Here is a 17,535-nt window from a genome sequence, read left to right as displayed (position 1 = left end):
CATGGGGCTTCATAAACTTATTTCTTGTGCACCTGGATACTTCCTCCCCTTTCTTTCATTTGTACTGAAACCCCCAGGGTTGAAAGGTTTTCCTATCACGGTGTGGTGCGGTGTGTTCATTGTTCACTGCAGACTTTTCACATAGTTTCTCTGGCTTTCCTCCATGATGGCTTCATTGTGTAAGAATTTTTTTTGCCTGATTGCATAAAACCAAAAAGGTTTGTCCTGTCCTACCAAAGACAATGAATGAAGACGTACCTTCATTGCTATGGTGGCAGGATGGATGGACTGCCTTGCTCAATTAGCTCTACCTGGTCTCTCATTAGACTGGCCCAGTTGCACCTTCAGATGCAACTGTGCCTACATGTTTGTTCACCTCAATCCTACTGCAGTGTGCACAGAAGGCCCCCCCGCCTCACTGGAATGGAGGAAGAAAATGGACTTCTATCAGTATAGACCACGTGTGTTGACCCTCAGGCTCCCCACAATCCCATTTTGATCCCCCCCCCAAAACAGGCAAAGGTACCTTCCATGAACAGAGCCCTTCCTCTTGTGGAAGGCAGACCTTAGATACAACCCACAAATAATCTTAAAAGAGAGAGGCTCCTGAGTTAATGTTGTCTGCATCACAGGGGCTTCCCATGCAGTTCAGATCATTTCAACCACCCCTGAACATTTGTGGAGGCATTGTTGAAATTGGGACAACGGTTTAGGGGGCTACTTCAGCCAAAAGGCCCATCGCATAGTGTGTCTGTCCTCCATGTAGACATGTGTTCTTGCAGTTACCAACCCATTATTTCACCTGTCAAAATGGTGGGGGTTTACCAGCAGTGTCCCACTGCTGGCCATGCTTCTGCTTAACAGTTTTAAACCCGCTTAGAAAGAAAGTCACGCCAGAGAAGTTTGCTAAAGGCTTTAAAGAGCTTTATTTAAGAACTGCGTGCTACTGTAGCCAGTGAATGTTAATTATAGTCTGCTTACAAGGCTTACTTTTCTGTTGTTTTTTCTTAAAATAAAAAATAGTGTACCACAAAATTGCTGAGAAGACCCCCCCCCCTTTCCTGCATGGTGAAATCAGAGTAGAAGAAGCAAAGCAGGGTTTTGTTACAGGTGGTGGTAGTCGGTTTTCAAGTTAAGTGAAAGGGCGGACCTATAGGAGGCCAGGCCCGAAAACAGGCTGTTATTTGCAAAGACAGGGTGCTGTATACTGTATCAAAAGCCTTGGCACCCAAATCAGTTTTGTCACTGTGGTGCAGCTTTGGTGGTCCCCCATTACAACCTGTGGAGAGCTACATTCAGCTTGTGTCAAATTAATAGTCACAGTACCTGGGATGCACATACACCCCTTCAAATCTACTGCCCAGGAGCACCTCTGGAGTGCACATTACAGGCTCTAACACACAGTCTTAGGTGTATGTAAGGGGCTATTTAATGACCACATGCTATTGCAGCCTCCGTACATTTTGCCCATGGTCGTTGAATTGCTTCGTAGAACAGAAAGGAGTGCTTTTGGATGAAACAACTTACCAAACATAGCCCAACACACATCAGTGACGTTCCTAAACTTTCCTTGACCTTGATGCTTAAAGCACATGGAGAAAACCCTTATGACCATCAGCAGACAAGAGTATTTAAATGAAGGTGGGCAAAATGCCCCTGCTTTAAAAAAATGTGGACAGAAGTGCAGAGGTACATAAAAATGAGCAAAATGGAATTAAAATTAATAGTGAAAATAATGCTGTTGATGCACAGGTACATGCTAGCATTATTGAGCTTAGGAATCAGAATTCCTACTAATCAAATAATGCTGTTACGTTGTCTTTTGTGCACAGAGTTATTAGTCACAAAAATGCAATGGACACTATTACAGTGGGAAAGATAGTGCAATATGTTCTTCTGATCTGAAAAAGCACTTATTTCTCATAAAGTTCCACTAAAAGTGAACCTATTTTAAGAACATGTGTTTAGGATATGACACATGGGGGGAGGTATGTGGCACAGCATACTTGTTTTAAATGCTTAAATAGCCAGATCCAGGGAATCGCGAGCACAACGGGAAGATACAGAACTGCTCCAGCATTCAAAGCCCCCACCTGCGCTGCCACTAAAACGTGTCCAGCACCACCAAGATGTCAGCCCAAATCACCCATGAGGTGAGGGGCAGGATGGGCAGCTCACATGAAGCTAGCCCTTGTTTTTCCCTGCCAACATGCACACTGCACACACGAAACCCAGCTAAAAGGGGCTACTTCACAGCCGTTTGCACAGGCAGTGATGCCAAGCTGCACGAGGAAGCCTTCCTAGGGTCCAGGTGAAAACTTTGCAGTGTCTTGGGGAGATGCTTAGAACTGGGGTGGGCACGCCTCCATTTGCAGGACTGACTTAGTCCTCTATTTGAACTCTGACATCCACTGGCTCCAGCCAGGTGCAAAAGAATGGCTTGGAGGTGGACATGGGAGTGAGGCTTGGATGGACAGACTCTTGCAGTGCAGCCCAGCGCAGCATTGCTCAGAAGCAAGCAACAAGGTGCCGCTAAGCACATGCTCAGCCCAGGAATGTATTTTCAGGAAGTACCAGAATTGTTTGCAGTCATGGGTTTGCCCATAGCTTGCTTGCCTGCCTGCCTGCCTTCCTTCAACCTAATTTAGGGTGTGGGGAGCCTTCTAATTAATAATACTTAAGACTTGTATAGCACTTCCCATGCATTATTGTAATCCTTATAAAGACCCTGTAAGGAACATCAATATTACTCTCCCCTATTTTGCATATGCAGGGTGGGAGGGACTGAGGCTGAGAGAGAGTGGTTACCCTATGGCTACTAAGCAAGTTCAGGGCAGAGGTGAGATTTAGAGCAGGGACTTCCTAATTTGTAGCTCAGAGCACAATCCTAGGCATGTTTAGAAAGAAGGAAGTCCTACAACTCCCAGCCTGCCCCAGTATGGCTGGCTGGGGCATGCTGGGAACTTAGGGCGCAATCCTATCCACATGGTCACCAGCCTCTGAAATCAGAGGCTGCCAACTATCCTATGCAGGGCGGCTGGAGCACAGAGGAGATCCTCTCCTCCGTGCTCCAGCTGCCCTGCATTTTGGCTAGATGGGGGTTTGGCCTGTCTAGGCGTGACTTCAGGGAGGGAGAAGGAAGGAGCCTGGAGCCCCAACAGGAAGCTGCATAAAGCAGCTTCTGCAGTCTCCTCCCCTCCCACCCCTGGGGCCATCCCCTTTTCCCTGTCTCCACACTTTCATTTCTGAGTGCAGAGATGTAGCCAGTGCGGAGAGAACCACGCTGGCTCCAAGGGGGCAGGGAGCGATGTTTCTGGGCTCCATGGTTGGAGCCCTGGTTCTGAGCTCAGATCCCAGGAAACAAACAATCCTATGTCCCCGAGATGCTGTCTAGATTGCTCTCTCCATCTCTTAGCCACCACGCTCACACTAGTTCTCTGAATTCAGAAACCCTGGCCAGTCTATTGCAATTCACCCAGACATCTACCAGTAGATGCCGAAGATCTACTTTCTGCTTGTCCCAGGTTTAAAACACCGATACGGTATATATCCTGAATATGTACTGCAATGTTTATTTATATAGGATAAGTTGGGGTATGAATGTAAATGTAACAAAAAGAATATATTTTAATGAATGAGAATAAATGATACAAATTACAAAGGAAATGTACATATAAATATATATATACACATACATACATACACACACACACAAGTAATTTCACAGGGCTATAATCATACATCATAATCGTTTCACTTTTATATTCTAAAATACTGCTTATTTTTAATTATATTAGTCTGAAATCTAGAGGGACACTCGTGGAAAAAGGTCAACCAGTAACATGGGAGATTCTTTCCATTCAATGTGTCACAAGTACATTTTGTCAATAGCGTGTGCCGGGGATACAGTTCAGAAAAAAGAAATGTATGAGAAATGTATTGACCTTCCTCCCCCCCCCCAACAGGAAATGCTAACATTCGCAAATGTTCAAAAGCTTCTGGTTTTGGCATGCCCAGTTCTATCCCATCTGCACATTAAGTAAGGTATAATGAATTATTTTGTTACCAGAGGCCCTGCTATAGGCAAAAGGTTTGCCACAGGGCTCCATCTCTTTGGGGCCAAGCAGAATTGAAGTATTCTAGCCCGCGATCTAGAATACAACACCACCCTAGGGGATGTATTTCAGTCTAAAAATATATTCCACCCAAACACAATTACACGCTGCACAAATGCCTACTTCTTGCATGCTATTAGCTAAGGGCACGAAACATCGCTATCTGGACTATGCAGTAGATGCGATCTGCCATGTGCAATTTTGCCTGTCTGGGACAGACCCTTCCCACTGAATTTTCCAGGCACCCTGGTTCGCTTTGCTCACTGCTGTCAAAATCTCCTTCAGGTCAACTGAAGGGGAGAACTGTAGGAAAGCTACATACGCAACTGAAATAACGTTTTTATAGCGCTTTGGAGTCTTCAAAGGGCTCCATACACAGTATCTCAGCAATCCACAAGTTACCCTGTAAGGTAAGACAGCATTATCATTACCATCATCCCCATTTTACAGATGAGGCACTGAGGCTTGTCTAAGGCCACCTATTGTATCTGTGGCAGAGACAAGCTGTGAGTCAAGGACCTTCTGGTTTGCAGTTCAAGTATCTGAGCCGCTCATTTCGCTATACTAGCTCCCAAAGAAGAAGGTTACAACAGTTCAGTACAAGCTGGAGGATACTACTTTCAACCATTTGTCAGAATAAAGTGATTTAAAAGACAGCCTGGTTTTACAGATCTCTTAGGTGGAAGAGGGAGGAGAAGGAGAGAACAACCAGGATTTCCTTGGAAGGGAGCAGTACAGGGGGTCAGGGAAAAGTACCTTGACACAAGAGGTATAACTTCCTTGGCCAAGGAGGTGGGGAATATGTTCTCATAGGGTTCATTAGAGCCCCATTCCAGATGAGGAAAAAGTCTTTTGACACTCTTGAGAAGAGGCAACACTCCACTCCTGAGGACAGGACAGTAACAGGACAGTAACAGGACATTCCCTGCTAGGGGACATTTTACACAGAATGCAGACAGAAAACGATTGACAGATACACAATGCTAGTTAAGTTACTCAATGGTTTTCAGGTCTTCCACATTAACGAAGTAGAACAGACTATGTTAAATGAAGAAACATACAGTGCAAATAATTTAAATTAAAAACAATATCGTGGAAGACTGCTAAGGAACAGGCTAGTACGCACTTTCCATTTTGGAAAAAAATGAGCATTATTTTTATGTCTAAACAAGAACTGGACATAGACGCCCAGCAATCGCCACTGAGCTCCCTCTGCCTAGCTTTGTCAGGAGAGCTCGGCATGCTGGGTAAATGCTCTCTGTGTCATCTCACACTATATTACCGCTCAGAGCCTAGAATGACTGAATGCGGCCACCAGTGCTTAATTGCTGAAAGAACAAGGTGGTCCTGTCACAAAGCCCCAATCTCTGACTGTCCAGTGGAGAGGTTAATGGAACATCTGCATGTTCCCAGAGGCAACTCTTTATTGGTTATTTAACAAGTTCCCAGGCTGACCTCTGGCTTAATTTTAACCTGGAGCGGCACTCTGTGCCTTATTTTCTTAATCTGCAATGCAGAGATAACTCACACCTGATTCTCTGGGTTTGAGGCAAGTGATATGTCTGGAGGGGCCATCGCTTTACTAGGAGAGCACAAGCAGAAGGGCCCAGGTTCATTCCCCGGCACCTGAAGTTACAAAAGGATGTCAAGTAGCAGATCTGGGTCTGACTGTGGCTTGAGACCCTGGAGAACCACTGCTGCTCAGAAGACAGTACTGGGCTAGAGATGGGGTGGTGGGAGCAGCAGCAGATCTTCTCCCAGTGGAGGCTCGTGGCTCCGATGTTAGTGGGGTGGTGAATCTGGTCCGGGTTCCAGTTGAACCAGTCAGAACTCTAAAGGAGCTATCCAAGGTGCTTTAGAGTTCTGACTGGTTCTGGTTGAAACATGGGCCAGATTCAACACCTCACTGACATCGGAGCCACCAGCCTCCACTGACCTGCAGTGTTTTAAAGCAGGGGTGTTGTTGAACCTCTTTCAGCCCTGAGGGCTGAATGCCATTTTGAAGAAGCTCTTGGGAGCTGCATTCCAGTGGTGCAAAAGACCGAAGGCAAAAGGAGCAGGGCCAAAATACCAGCATAATTTAGCTTCAAGCTCTGACTGCCAATAACTAGGCCTTAGGAGAGGCATTTCAACCTCTTAGATTGGGGAGGGGCACTCCACAAAAGCCAGGAAACCCCCAAATGATCCATGGTTGGGGAAGAGGGGGTGGGCCCGGGGGAAGGGGGCATGGCCATCTTGGAATCCCAGGGAACTCGACTGGGATCCCAGGCAGGCTGAATTTGGCCCCTAGACCTGAGGTTCTCCACCCCTACTTTAAAATTACCTGTTAAGCTTTATTATTACTCTGGCTACATAGTCTGTGTCATTTCCTTTGGCAGATCATTGTTCTTTTTAGGCATAGAAGTGTTAATGCTGTACTCTTATGTTTTTTGGGATGGTGTACAATGAAACAGCCTTCCTAATTTGGTGCTTTTCAGATGTGTTGGCCTGCAATGCCCATCAATGTTGGGAAGTGTGGGAATTGTGGTCCAACACGTCTGGAGGGCACCAGATTGGAAAAGGCTATAATAGTTTCCCAGGATAGTAACCTGGAGAGGTGACACCCTGGCAAGCCTCCCAGAGAGCCAGAGCTATGTAATGTTGGGTCTGGATATGGGAAGACAAGGTTCACATCCCTGCTAAGCTATGAAGCTCACTGGGTGGGCCAGTGGGCGAAGCCTCTCTCTCTAAACCCCTTAACTGGGCTGCTTCAAACTAAAATGCTTCTCAGAGCTTCTGGAAGGAAGGAAGGGCTAAATAGAAATGGTCAAAAACAAAAACACCTAGCACCAGCCAATCTGCCAAAACCCCCAAATACACCAAACCTTCAATAAAAATAGAATACTTCTCCATTCACATAAAACATACACAATACAGCCATAACTTACATTTGAAGAGCTTCTGACGAACTATCAGAACAGTCCACAAGGGGGAGCTAGAAGGAAACCTTAGGGGTCAGAGTAGTAGACGTATAATTTCAGAGATCCCGAATCAATATCTCTTTCATTCTTTTTCGCCTTTAAAGAACAGAGAAGTACCTGTATGTTTTTCCTAATGGAAATGCATTTCCCCAGACACTTGGGAACTGGCAGTGGACATCGAAGCCAACTGTGGTTCCCTGGCACATGTACACCATTTGTCCCTAGATGTGTCCAGTTGCACGCCCCCACTTCACCCTTTATGGTGTTTTAGAAGGCACAGAGCCTTTAAAAGGTTAGCCGTCCTACACCCATGGTGCCGTACTGCTGGCTGAATGATTCTGGCCTTGATAAACTGGGCTGGTTAATTAAAAAAAAAAGGTGGCGACCGTATGGACTTCCCTTTCTCCTACCATTAATTTTCTGCCTGGAAACGGAAGCTATAACCCAGGGTTTTGGCAAGCTGCAGAGATCACGCTTAAGAAAATCCCTCTTTCTATTTATTCCTGCCAACATAGCTGCCATTGTAGAGAGTCATAGGTCTGTGAGATGCCAGAAGACCACCAGGTCCAAACTCTTCCATTAAGGCAAAATTTTCCACACCCTGCTCTTTAAAGCTCTCATCCAGCGTGTTGCAAGAACTCAATTTGGAGCAAACAAATTACACTATGTCCTCTTACAATCTCATGTCAGTGTTAGCCCCATCTTAGACTATGCCTTCTTTGGCCGTGAGGGATTTTCCTTGGGCTGGCCTAGGTATAGGAGGGTAAGGGGAGACATGAGAGAGGTCTACAAAATTAGGCATGGTGTGGAGAATTGCTCTTCTTATGTACTTATACTCCATGAGGTCTAGTTTCTAATAATCAGAAAGCAGCGGACCTTCTCAGGTGAATAAATCCTGGGATTGGAGAAATAATCAAGTGTGTCTGGAAAAAGTCTCTAGTTCCTGTGGGATAATGGCTATAACATTTGCCTCACTTACAAATGACCCTGGAACAAAACCTAAGCAAGACATCTCTTTCAGGGAGAATTCTTGACTCTTTGGTACAGATTCTTGGTCAGTTGCGTCTTTGGAAAGCCATGGCCACAGAGAATAAACAGTACTGGTCTAGATGGACCGATGGCCTAACCCAGTTTAGGACAGCTCCCTGTATTTCTAGATCGCTACCTTCCTATAGGGGAAAATACCATCCTCTGACCCTTTCCCTGTGTGTAAGATTTGATGAGGATGCTGAGTAGCTAAAAGAAGCTACCCTGCACCTTGACCATTTCTCTTTGACAGAGACAAGAACCTGTGGGCTCAACAAGGACCTGTTCTATTTCCTGAGTTCAGGAAAGTATGTCGGTGTATCAGAGAGGCATAATTCTCAGACTAACCTTATTGGTTAACTAAAAAAAAGAAGATATTGGGAACTGAACTCTTCCTTATTCTGCAATCCTGAAGTTGTAAAGCACGAAGAGAGAGATTAAGCAATGAAGCACATTTGTAAAAAAGATTAAGTCCCTGAAGAACAGTCTGAGAAACTAAAGCTGTAAGTCAGCATTCAGGTGCTCAATTGCTCTACTACCTAATTCTGAGAATAATCTAATTCTGAGTCAAGTTTCTAATCACTGATCAGTTTGACAAGCGTGCACAAAATGAGGGCTTTCTTACAGATGGAACGGCATGTCGACGCAGTAGATAAAACGTGCTCTCCGGCCCAAGTAATGCTGATGAAACTTCGGGTATATGATACTGTCTCTAGGGAAATAGAATGAGGCTTCTGCAGTAAATCTCTTTGAGTCTACCACACTGAAATGTCCTTGTGGCCTGAACCCAAACCTCCCCTTCCTGACATAAAACTCTCCAGTTACCTCTTTCTCACCAGAACTCTACAGAAGTGTGAAAAAAAGAAGGAAAGAAACCAAAGGAAAATGCAAGAACCGGTAAATGCATTGTTGAGATATGAGTGCTCAATGCATGTTGCGCCTATTGGAACAGCACCAATATAAGATTACAAGCAGTGCATATGGGAGGAAAGCCATCTTCCAAGGCAACTGAAACTTTTTTTTGGTTTCACTGGTGAGCCATCAGTTTCCCACTTTTGGCGACCCACTCACAAAGTTCCATGATCTTCTTCTGAAGTCTGGGGTACTGGATGGCTGTGAGTCTCCATGGACTTTGATTGGTTCAGCCAAGGGGTTGCCTTGAAAGGAGGTGGTTAGGCTAATACTGCCACTCAATAAGTAACTTTGAACACCACAGTCCTTGGTTCAATCCTGGCTGCAACTGGGAATGAAATGGAGCATGCTCATCATCACTCTGAAAAGTGTCCCTAAAAGATAGTGTATTTATTCCAGTTTGGTTTTTTTTTTTAATTAAAAAAAAAGATCAAGTTTTAGGAGTCTGATAACTTTTGCACATGGCTTTGTAAGGCAGAAGAATCTACTGAACACAGTAATATGAGACATCCAGTTTCCAGAATTTGTACGGAATTCACCCTTTTGTTTCTTCAGTTAAAAAGACTTTTTGACTGGTTAAAGACTCAAGTCTTGTATGAAATGTTCTATTTTCTAAAAAAAAAAAAAAAGGAAAAAAAAGTATACTTTCCTCTCAAGTTATTTTCTACCAGTCACTCTCTGCAGTGCAGTGGTTGTGGTAGAAATGTGTAGTAGAAATTTGTAGTCCTAATGGTCAACTGTTGACTTGCTTCAGCTAGGCTAGGAGGAATCTCACTCAGTAGCCCTCCATTACAGGGGCTGGTATCAGAGCTCCAAGGAGCCAATCAGGGCAAACATTATTAGTGAGTGAGTCAGGGCAACTGCTGTATGTGCAACTGGATGGCTTGCAGAACTTTCCACCATCATACTTGTGCCTGCAAGAAAGAAAATAGCTCTGTTGAGTTGCAAAAAATCTATGGGGGAAAGACCTTTGTTGTGAAGTTCCTGATATATTTATTATTTATTTTATTGATTCATTACATTTATACCCCACCTTTCCACCAAAAATTGTTTTCAAGGCAGCTAACAATAAAATACAGATAACAACAGATGTATCATCCAAACATTAACATTCATCCAAGAAATACACATCCAATAAAAACACACCCAATAAAACGCATCAATAAGAAAGCAATTAACTGCAGCGACCAGATTAAAACCTACTTAGCAGCAAATCAGCAGACACCAAATCCTGTCTGAATAAAAATGTCCCTGCCTGCCCACAGAAGGACAACAAGAGTACCTTTGCACGTACCTGTGGGCAAGACATGTGCTGCACGGAGGGCAGAGGGCAAGCACAGGCAAAGCAGTGGCCTTGACTGCCTTAGCAGCGGGACTGACTTTGGATTCCAGCATTGCTGTGAGAGCACCAACTGGGGGCAGATGCTAGGGCCTAGAAAACCAAGGCTATGGGAGTGTGGCAGGGGCTCGGCACACTCAATGGAAGTGCAAAGGTAGAGGCAGTCCCCACCTTATCCAAATTCTAACGTACGCCTGCAACATATATCCATGCTTGAACGCACACACTCAGTGCCGGCTCCAGGTTTCTGAAGGCCCTTAGGCAAGGCATCTTCGATGGGCCCCCTCCCCTCACTGAGTCCGCCTTCCCGCTGCCACTGTCACCAGCTGCTCTCGCTCCTCCTCCTCTTTCTCATCATCGCCACCACTTGCTTGCTCGACAGGCAGAGAGCCAGTGAGCAAGCAGGCTGTGGCATCTGCTGCTCCTCCTTCTCACCACCACCATTGTCTGGCCAGAGCGAGAAGCAGGTGAGCAAGCAGGTTGCCATGGTGAAAAGGAGCAGCAAGTCTAGGGGGCTCTTGTCAGTAGGCCCCTGCTGGCACGTGAGCCCTTGGCTATGCCTCCCCTTGACACCAGCCCTGCACATACCTGCTGCCACCTCTGTGTGTTGACTGAACACACAACTGCCCCTCTGAAAGGGGTTCATGTGATTTGTCTCCAAAATGAAATGAACCTGCTGTGGCTTTTAGAGACCATACTGGCAAAGGGTAGGAGGGTTTTGAATGCTGAAGCCATGATGAACCAGCCATCTATTCCACATGCCCACTGATGTGATGAAACCTCCACAAGACAACATTTTTGAAATGGTGGATGTCCATCAGGAGTGGGGGGCCTTTTTTGGCATGAGGGACAAATTGGCTCCAGGCAAGCATGTCAGGGCTGTATGCCAGCAGTAGGGTGGGGCCACATCTCAAAGTGGGCGGGGCTACCCCACTGCTGGCATGTGCCCCCCCTATTGCTCACACACACACACACACGCGCGCGCGTGTGTGTGTGCACCGTGAATACTTTTGTAGCTGAAGTATCTGCCAAGAGTACTTCAGTTTCCCCACAATTTCCAGTTCTTTAGGTTACAGGAATTTTCTCTGTTTGCCCTTGATTCCCAGTTCAGCCTTAACAGACTATCTCCTTCTGAAGATCTTTATCTCCCTTTTGCACAAGGCAAGTGCTCATGCTAAGTTAGGTGAGTTGAAGATTGTCCAACGTCCAACCTTCACCTACACAATGGAGACAAGGCTCAGCTAGGGTTCTTATGGGATGATGGGGAGAACTATTCCAAGTTCTGAAGTCCATATATAGTGAAATATATTTGCAGAGAGTTGAATCAACCAGTCATTCAGTTGGGGCATTACCTTACACAATTACTTTTGTTGCAATACGTTTCTCAATGTTATAACTGATTTCCTGATGAAGAGTTACTGCCTCACTCTGTTCTGCTCCAAGCACTTTGTTTAAAGAATACTGCACTGGCAAGATTCTCTTCTGTCTTTGTTCCAAACGGAGACCTTATACAGCTTGCAGCTGATATGAGAGCAGCGGAGGCTGGTGGGGTGGTGAATCTGCTCAGGATTGTCAGAACCAGTCGGAACTCTAAAGGAGCCATCGAAGGGGAACACATTGGATAGCTCCTTTAGAGTTCCGACTGGTTCTGTCTGAAGCCCGGAGCAGATTCGCTGCCACACTGGCATCGGAGCCACCAGCCTCCACTGTATGAGAGTCCTGCTTCTGTGAACTTATGCCACTTCTCACCTTCAGTTTCTTATGACTTTGCTTAAGACTTCAAAGTGAAGAGTCTGAGTCTGAAGCTTCCCTATCCCCCTCGCCGCCACCATGTACCACACAGACACTGAGTTTTTTACACATGCCAGCATTGCGGCTGAACCCATACTCCTAATAATATCGTCAAAATCTGTTTGGAAATATGAACCTCAGAGGCTCATCATGCTTGTCCCAAATGGAAGGTGAGCATTCTTCTCCCACCCCCATAATCCAACTCAGAGAAGAATTCAGTCCTTTTGTCCAGGCACTTCACATGGTCGAGGAGTAGTAAACCGAGGTTCCCGCTATGCCTCAGAAAGTTCCTCAGATGGCTCCCGTGCCCCATGCATGCCCCTGAGCGCGCGATGGCTTCATCACCTCTCCAGCAAATCAAAATGCTCTTGAGAAACAGGCACGAGCCGTTCGCTTGTGTTCAGGCCCAGTGAGGCTTCTCTCTAAAGTGTGGAACCTGAGCCTTCATTGGCCCTCTAACACCGACGGGAGAAAAGGGATCTGGCATTTAACCCTGTGAGTTTTCCACCATTCACTCTTGTTATTTTTCCAGTGCCACACAAAAGCAGAGAACCAAGTGAAACGACATGGGGAGAATAAACCTCTCTGTTTCTAAAGGCAATAGATCCTGCTATTTTGAAAATGCAGAATAAGGAGAAAAGAGAAGAGCAGACGCACCGCTGTTCCTCAGGATGCGCACCTCTGCTGGAACGCCATCTCCACCTGGACCAGTGGACCTGATTTGCACCACAGCACGAGTGGAGTGTTCTGGAACAGGGATCTCAATCCGGTTATTGCTGGCTATGTACAGAATAGGAGCTGAGTGCGAGTCCGGCTGGTACAGCATCTAAGGACAAAGGCATTTTGCATTTGCCGTCGTTGTCCCCTTAATTTTTAGGATAACTCCTGCCCCCACCCCCAGTTGACAAAGCAGAAGCCACAAGGGTGGCACATGTTTTCCGACAGCCCCCCATCCCCCGAACTGTAATCTTGGCCTTATGCAGATTTACTTGGAAGTTAAGCCACACTGAGTTCAATGGGACTCATAAATAAGTATACATAGGACGGCAGACATGATGTGTATGCTGAAAAAGCAGCCTGGAAAAAAAGCAAAGGCACCCAAGAGGTGCAGAACCAAGGATCTGGTTGCAGAGCTTGATTTGGAATGAATGGAGCAGCTACCCAGCCACTTCACAGCGTTATTTGTCACTGCACTGACTTGCTATATTGCACTTCAGCAGTTAAGAATCCTTTGCCCATGAGAAAGAACCTGCTCACAAGCTAGTCAGTACCTTGTACCCAGTGACAGCAGACTCATTCGACCAGGCAGTCACAGGATCCCATTTGATGCTTACACTGGAGCTGGAAAACTTCCAGGAGATGTTGCCAGGTGGCCTTCCTGGTGCTAGAAAATGCAGAATGGCAGAGAGTAATACCAAAGCAATAGAAAGAAAACCAGAGGCCTGTACCCAATCTGGGGAAGATTTGTCCCCCTGAAAACTAACTCCTGGGTTTTTGGATTTTTTTTTATTGACAGATTGATTGAATTTCTTAATTGCCCATCTGGCCTGTCACCTGGCCACTCTGGGCGATGTACAGCAATACAACAGTTTTAAAACAATAAAATTCTACATTAAAACATCATATTTCTAAAAATACCCTAACCCACCCCAAAGGCCTGCCTGAACAACCACGTTTTTAATGCGTGGCGGAAGCTCATTACTTAGGACCTCCTGAAGGTGAGCTATAGATTTACTAACTTTTTTTTCCTAGCCCATTTGGAAGATGGCTAGAATTTAGACACCTCTGTCCTATATTACTCTCCATTGGTTTGTAACTTCCTATTGTGCTGTCTGTTGGTTTGTGCTTCATTCTAGGTAGCAAAATGTTCACGGAAGCCTTTAGAGTGGACCTGCCCAATTTGTGATCCAGCAAGCTGAAAGCAGCCACCCACCATCTTTAGTGGCTTACCAAGGGCTTGACAGCTCCTTTGTTTTGGAAGCAGGCTAAAAAATCCAGATGTTGACTGAGCCTTTGGTGGGCCACAATATATGGCTGGCAGACTGTGCTTGGCTTGGCGGGTCATGTTGTGTGGGGCTGCCATGTTTGCAGGTGGGGAATCAGAAGAAATGATGTCATGATGATGAACAGAAATGTCTACAGTCCTCTGACCAAGTGTCTATGTATATTTTAGAGTCTGTGAACTGTTAGTATTAGAAGTACATAAACTGAATAGAGGAGCAGTTATCTTTTACAGTCAGAAGCTTGTTCCTACTTATAATTTATTTTATTTATTTCACTAATTTCTAAAAGTTATTACTCCCCCTAGAACTAATAGTTCTCAGGGCGATATAGAATAAAACACACACATAAAATCCGTATAAAATCCATATAAGTCAAAACAAGATAATAAAAATCAATTGAAACAATCAATTAAAACAGCAATTAAAAGCAGCAGAGACTAAACTAGTACCATAGGAAAATCTGAAAATGCCACAGAGATAAAGCTACTTAAAAACACAGCACAGCAGCAGAAATATGAGAGGATTAAAAGGCCTGAGAGAATGAAAGGATCTTTGTGGGCTGATGAAAAGACAACTATGTAGGTGCCATGAAAGCAGGTATCCTAAGTACGCCAGCCCTAAGGTTGTCATGGCGGCCATGAATCCCTGACCAGCTCTGCACTGGCCTGGATAATGAAGTCCCCCAAAACCAGCATTCTGGGAGCCCTCAGCATCAAATCTGCAAGCACCACCATCAGCTCAGGCAGAGAGACTGTAGGGCAGCAGGGTGGGACTACACCAACCAAGTCCCTAAGCTGCCCTCAGCACTCAACACAAGATACAGACACTCTAGACTGGCACTCAAACGGAAAGAGAGAAGAGAGAATTCCAAGAGACAACAACAGGGGTGGAGAACCCCTTTCAGCCTGAGGGCTGACATCCCTTTCAGAGGAGCTCCCAGGGGCCGCATTCCAGCACTGGGCAAGGCCAAGAGCAAAAGGGGCAGGGCCAAAACACCAAAAATACCAGCATAATTTAGCTTCAATCTCTCACTGCCAGTAACTGAGCCTTAGGAGAGACATTTCAACCTTTTACAATGGGGGAAAAAATGCACAAAGGTCAGGAAATCACCCAACGATTGGTGATTGGAGGACAGGGTGTGGGGTCAGGGAAAAGGGGCACGGCCTTCTGGGGAACCCTGAATGGCCAGACTGGGATCCCCAGAGGGCTGGATTCAGACCTGAGGTTCTGCATTCCTGGACTATAAACTCCCCTTCCCCACTCATCTATGATGGTGCTGAATCGAACATCCCGGAGGGCATATCTGGGGGAGACTAACTCCCCACAACTCCTTAAACCCAGATCTTGGTTACATTCATCCACAATCAAGTCAGGATTGAGGGGAGATCTTATTCTTTACTGACTTATTAATTAACAACTTCCATAAATAATAGCAACTTCCTCAATTAACCCGCTGCCACCTTTAAGCAGACTGCCATGCTTACAGTGACAGTAGCTGAACAGAGATTGTCTCCGACCTCCCAGGAAGACTTAAAGCATGATAAGTTGTGCTCTTTCCAGCACCAGGTAAAGACCTTTTCATTTCCCCAGCATTTTAGCATCCTAGTCTTTTAGCTATGCAGTTTTAAATCTGTTACTGTATTTTAAATCTCTGCATTGCTGCCAGGTTTTATTCTGGTTGTATTTTTATGCTGTAGTTCTAAGCTTTTATATTTTATATTGTTTTTATGCTGTATTTTGTGGTTTTAATTTCTGTGAACTGCCCAGAGAGCTTCAGCTATTGGATGGTATAGAAATGTAATACATACATAAATACATAAATGATAAGGATTATTGTGACTTTGAAAAAACACCCTGAGCCAGTGGTGTGTTTGTGCACCTAGATCATAGCCAGGCATAGATGGAACTTTTGTGCACTGCCCCTTTTTGTGGGCGTGGGGAGGATCACCCACCACTAATATTTTTTAACCAGAAATCTTCCAAACAGCAAGCCCTCATTCTTTAAGGCTGCCTTTACACTAAAGGAAACCCCCACAGTCCTCCCGTTCTGGAGCCTTTCCACGTTTACAGCGGGCTCTCAGGCACTGACCACGTGATTGCTGAGAGGGGAAGCTTTTAATTTTAATTTTCCATAGAACTCAGTGAAGCACTGCCATCCAGTGGCTGTTTTAATAGCGTAACAATCTGACTTTAAAAGATGGTTCATTAGTTTTGGAGCAAAATATCCAGGAAATACCTCTGGACGTGCCCTGGAGGTTGACGACATCATGAAAAGGACCTGCAAACATCCGTGAGTGAGCAATCTCAATAGCCGGATAAAAGCTCCATGTGAAGGAGCCCTAAGCTGTAGGTGGCTATTTTTTAAAAGCCTGCCTTCTGTTGTTCTTTATTGCCTGTATTTACTGCTCTCCTGTTGAGCCACCCTGAAAGCTTGCTAGCTGAAGGATGGCATATTAATCTTTTAATGGACACATACTTTGGTAGGGCAAATTTGCATTCCTGGTGGGGCAGTGCACATAATGGCGCCACTCTGATCACAGCCCTGCCTGCTCAACAGGATCAGTTCAACTTTGGAGGAAAGCTTGTGGCTCTGCTGTGGAGCGTAACATGGTCTGCGCAAAATGATGACGATTTTTCCATCTTGCATCTCTTAAGCCTTATTGTTCAGCTTTAAAGGTTTATTATAATGCCACCCTTGGGGAGAAAAAGTACCTATTTGAAACACACTGGGATTTTTATAGCAGCTGTGTTATAGCCATTTTCTATTTTGTCTGTTAGAACAGCTGTAGTTCATTGCACTGGGACATTCGTGTTCACACATTCTACAACTGAATCTCACAGTTATTCCTTTTAATAATATCTCTCAACTACACATGATCCCTCACAGATAATTCTCCTGTTACCTTTGTCAAGTCCGAATACAAAATACACACAAGCTCCACCAGTTGCGAAGGGTGGTGCATGCATCTTTTTGAGCTGGCAATTGCCCTGGGACAGGAGAGCCAAAGGGACGCGCACGCTGGCTTCTGCCACCAGCCAGGAGGCCTAGGGCTCCTGGGAGGCTGCACCGCCTGCTTTCCTGGAAGAACATCAAGCCAAGGGGGAGACCACCCTGGCCCACCCACTGGCCAGAGAAGAAGAAGGTGTAGGGAGCTCACCTCCCCTTCCCCGCCAGAAAGAAGACTCGGCTCCAACTGAGAGTTTTCCTGGGTCTGCAGAAGTCAAGGAAAAGGAACTGTCATGGCTGTAATGGACATCCAGCTTTGGTCAAAGAGACTCCGTTTTACGTTACCAGCCATAATAAGATTAGGGCAAGAATGCAAAGCAGAATAAGTATTGAAAGGTGTTTGCTTGGAGAGAAGGTAGACAATAACAAGGAGTAGTTTGTG

The 17,535-nt window shown here is 45.4% G+C and overlaps 1 protein-coding gene across 3 annotated transcripts in view; it reads right to left on the bottom strand.

Annotated features, from left to right (window-relative positions):
- Positions 1-914: 914 nt before the first annotated feature.
- Positions 915-17,535, bottom strand: part of CNTN2 (contactin 2) — an 87,984-nt gene continuing 71,363 nt past the window's right edge. For all 3 annotated transcript variants that reach the window (XM_084853246.1, XM_084853245.1, XM_084853244.1), the window contains 3 exons: positions 13,415-13,527; positions 12,801-12,969; positions 915-9,927 (listed from right to left, as the gene is read on the bottom strand). In XM_084853246.1, coding sequence (XP_084709372.1) covers positions 9,818-9,927; positions 12,801-12,969; positions 13,415-13,527 — 392 coding nt within the window. In that variant the 3' untranslated portion in view covers positions 915-9,817. The remainder of the gene's footprint in view (positions 9,928-12,800; positions 12,970-13,414; positions 13,528-17,535) is intronic.

The sequence above is a fragment of the Heloderma suspectum genome, chromosome 4, assembly GCF_057233095.1.
Source record: "Heloderma suspectum isolate Gila_16-S chromosome 4, 16-S_ref, whole genome shotgun sequence".
Classification (NCBI taxonomy): domain Eukaryota; kingdom Metazoa; phylum Chordata; class Lepidosauria; order Squamata; family Helodermatidae; genus Heloderma; species Heloderma suspectum.
This window is presented reverse-complemented; position numbering and strand designations above follow the sequence as displayed.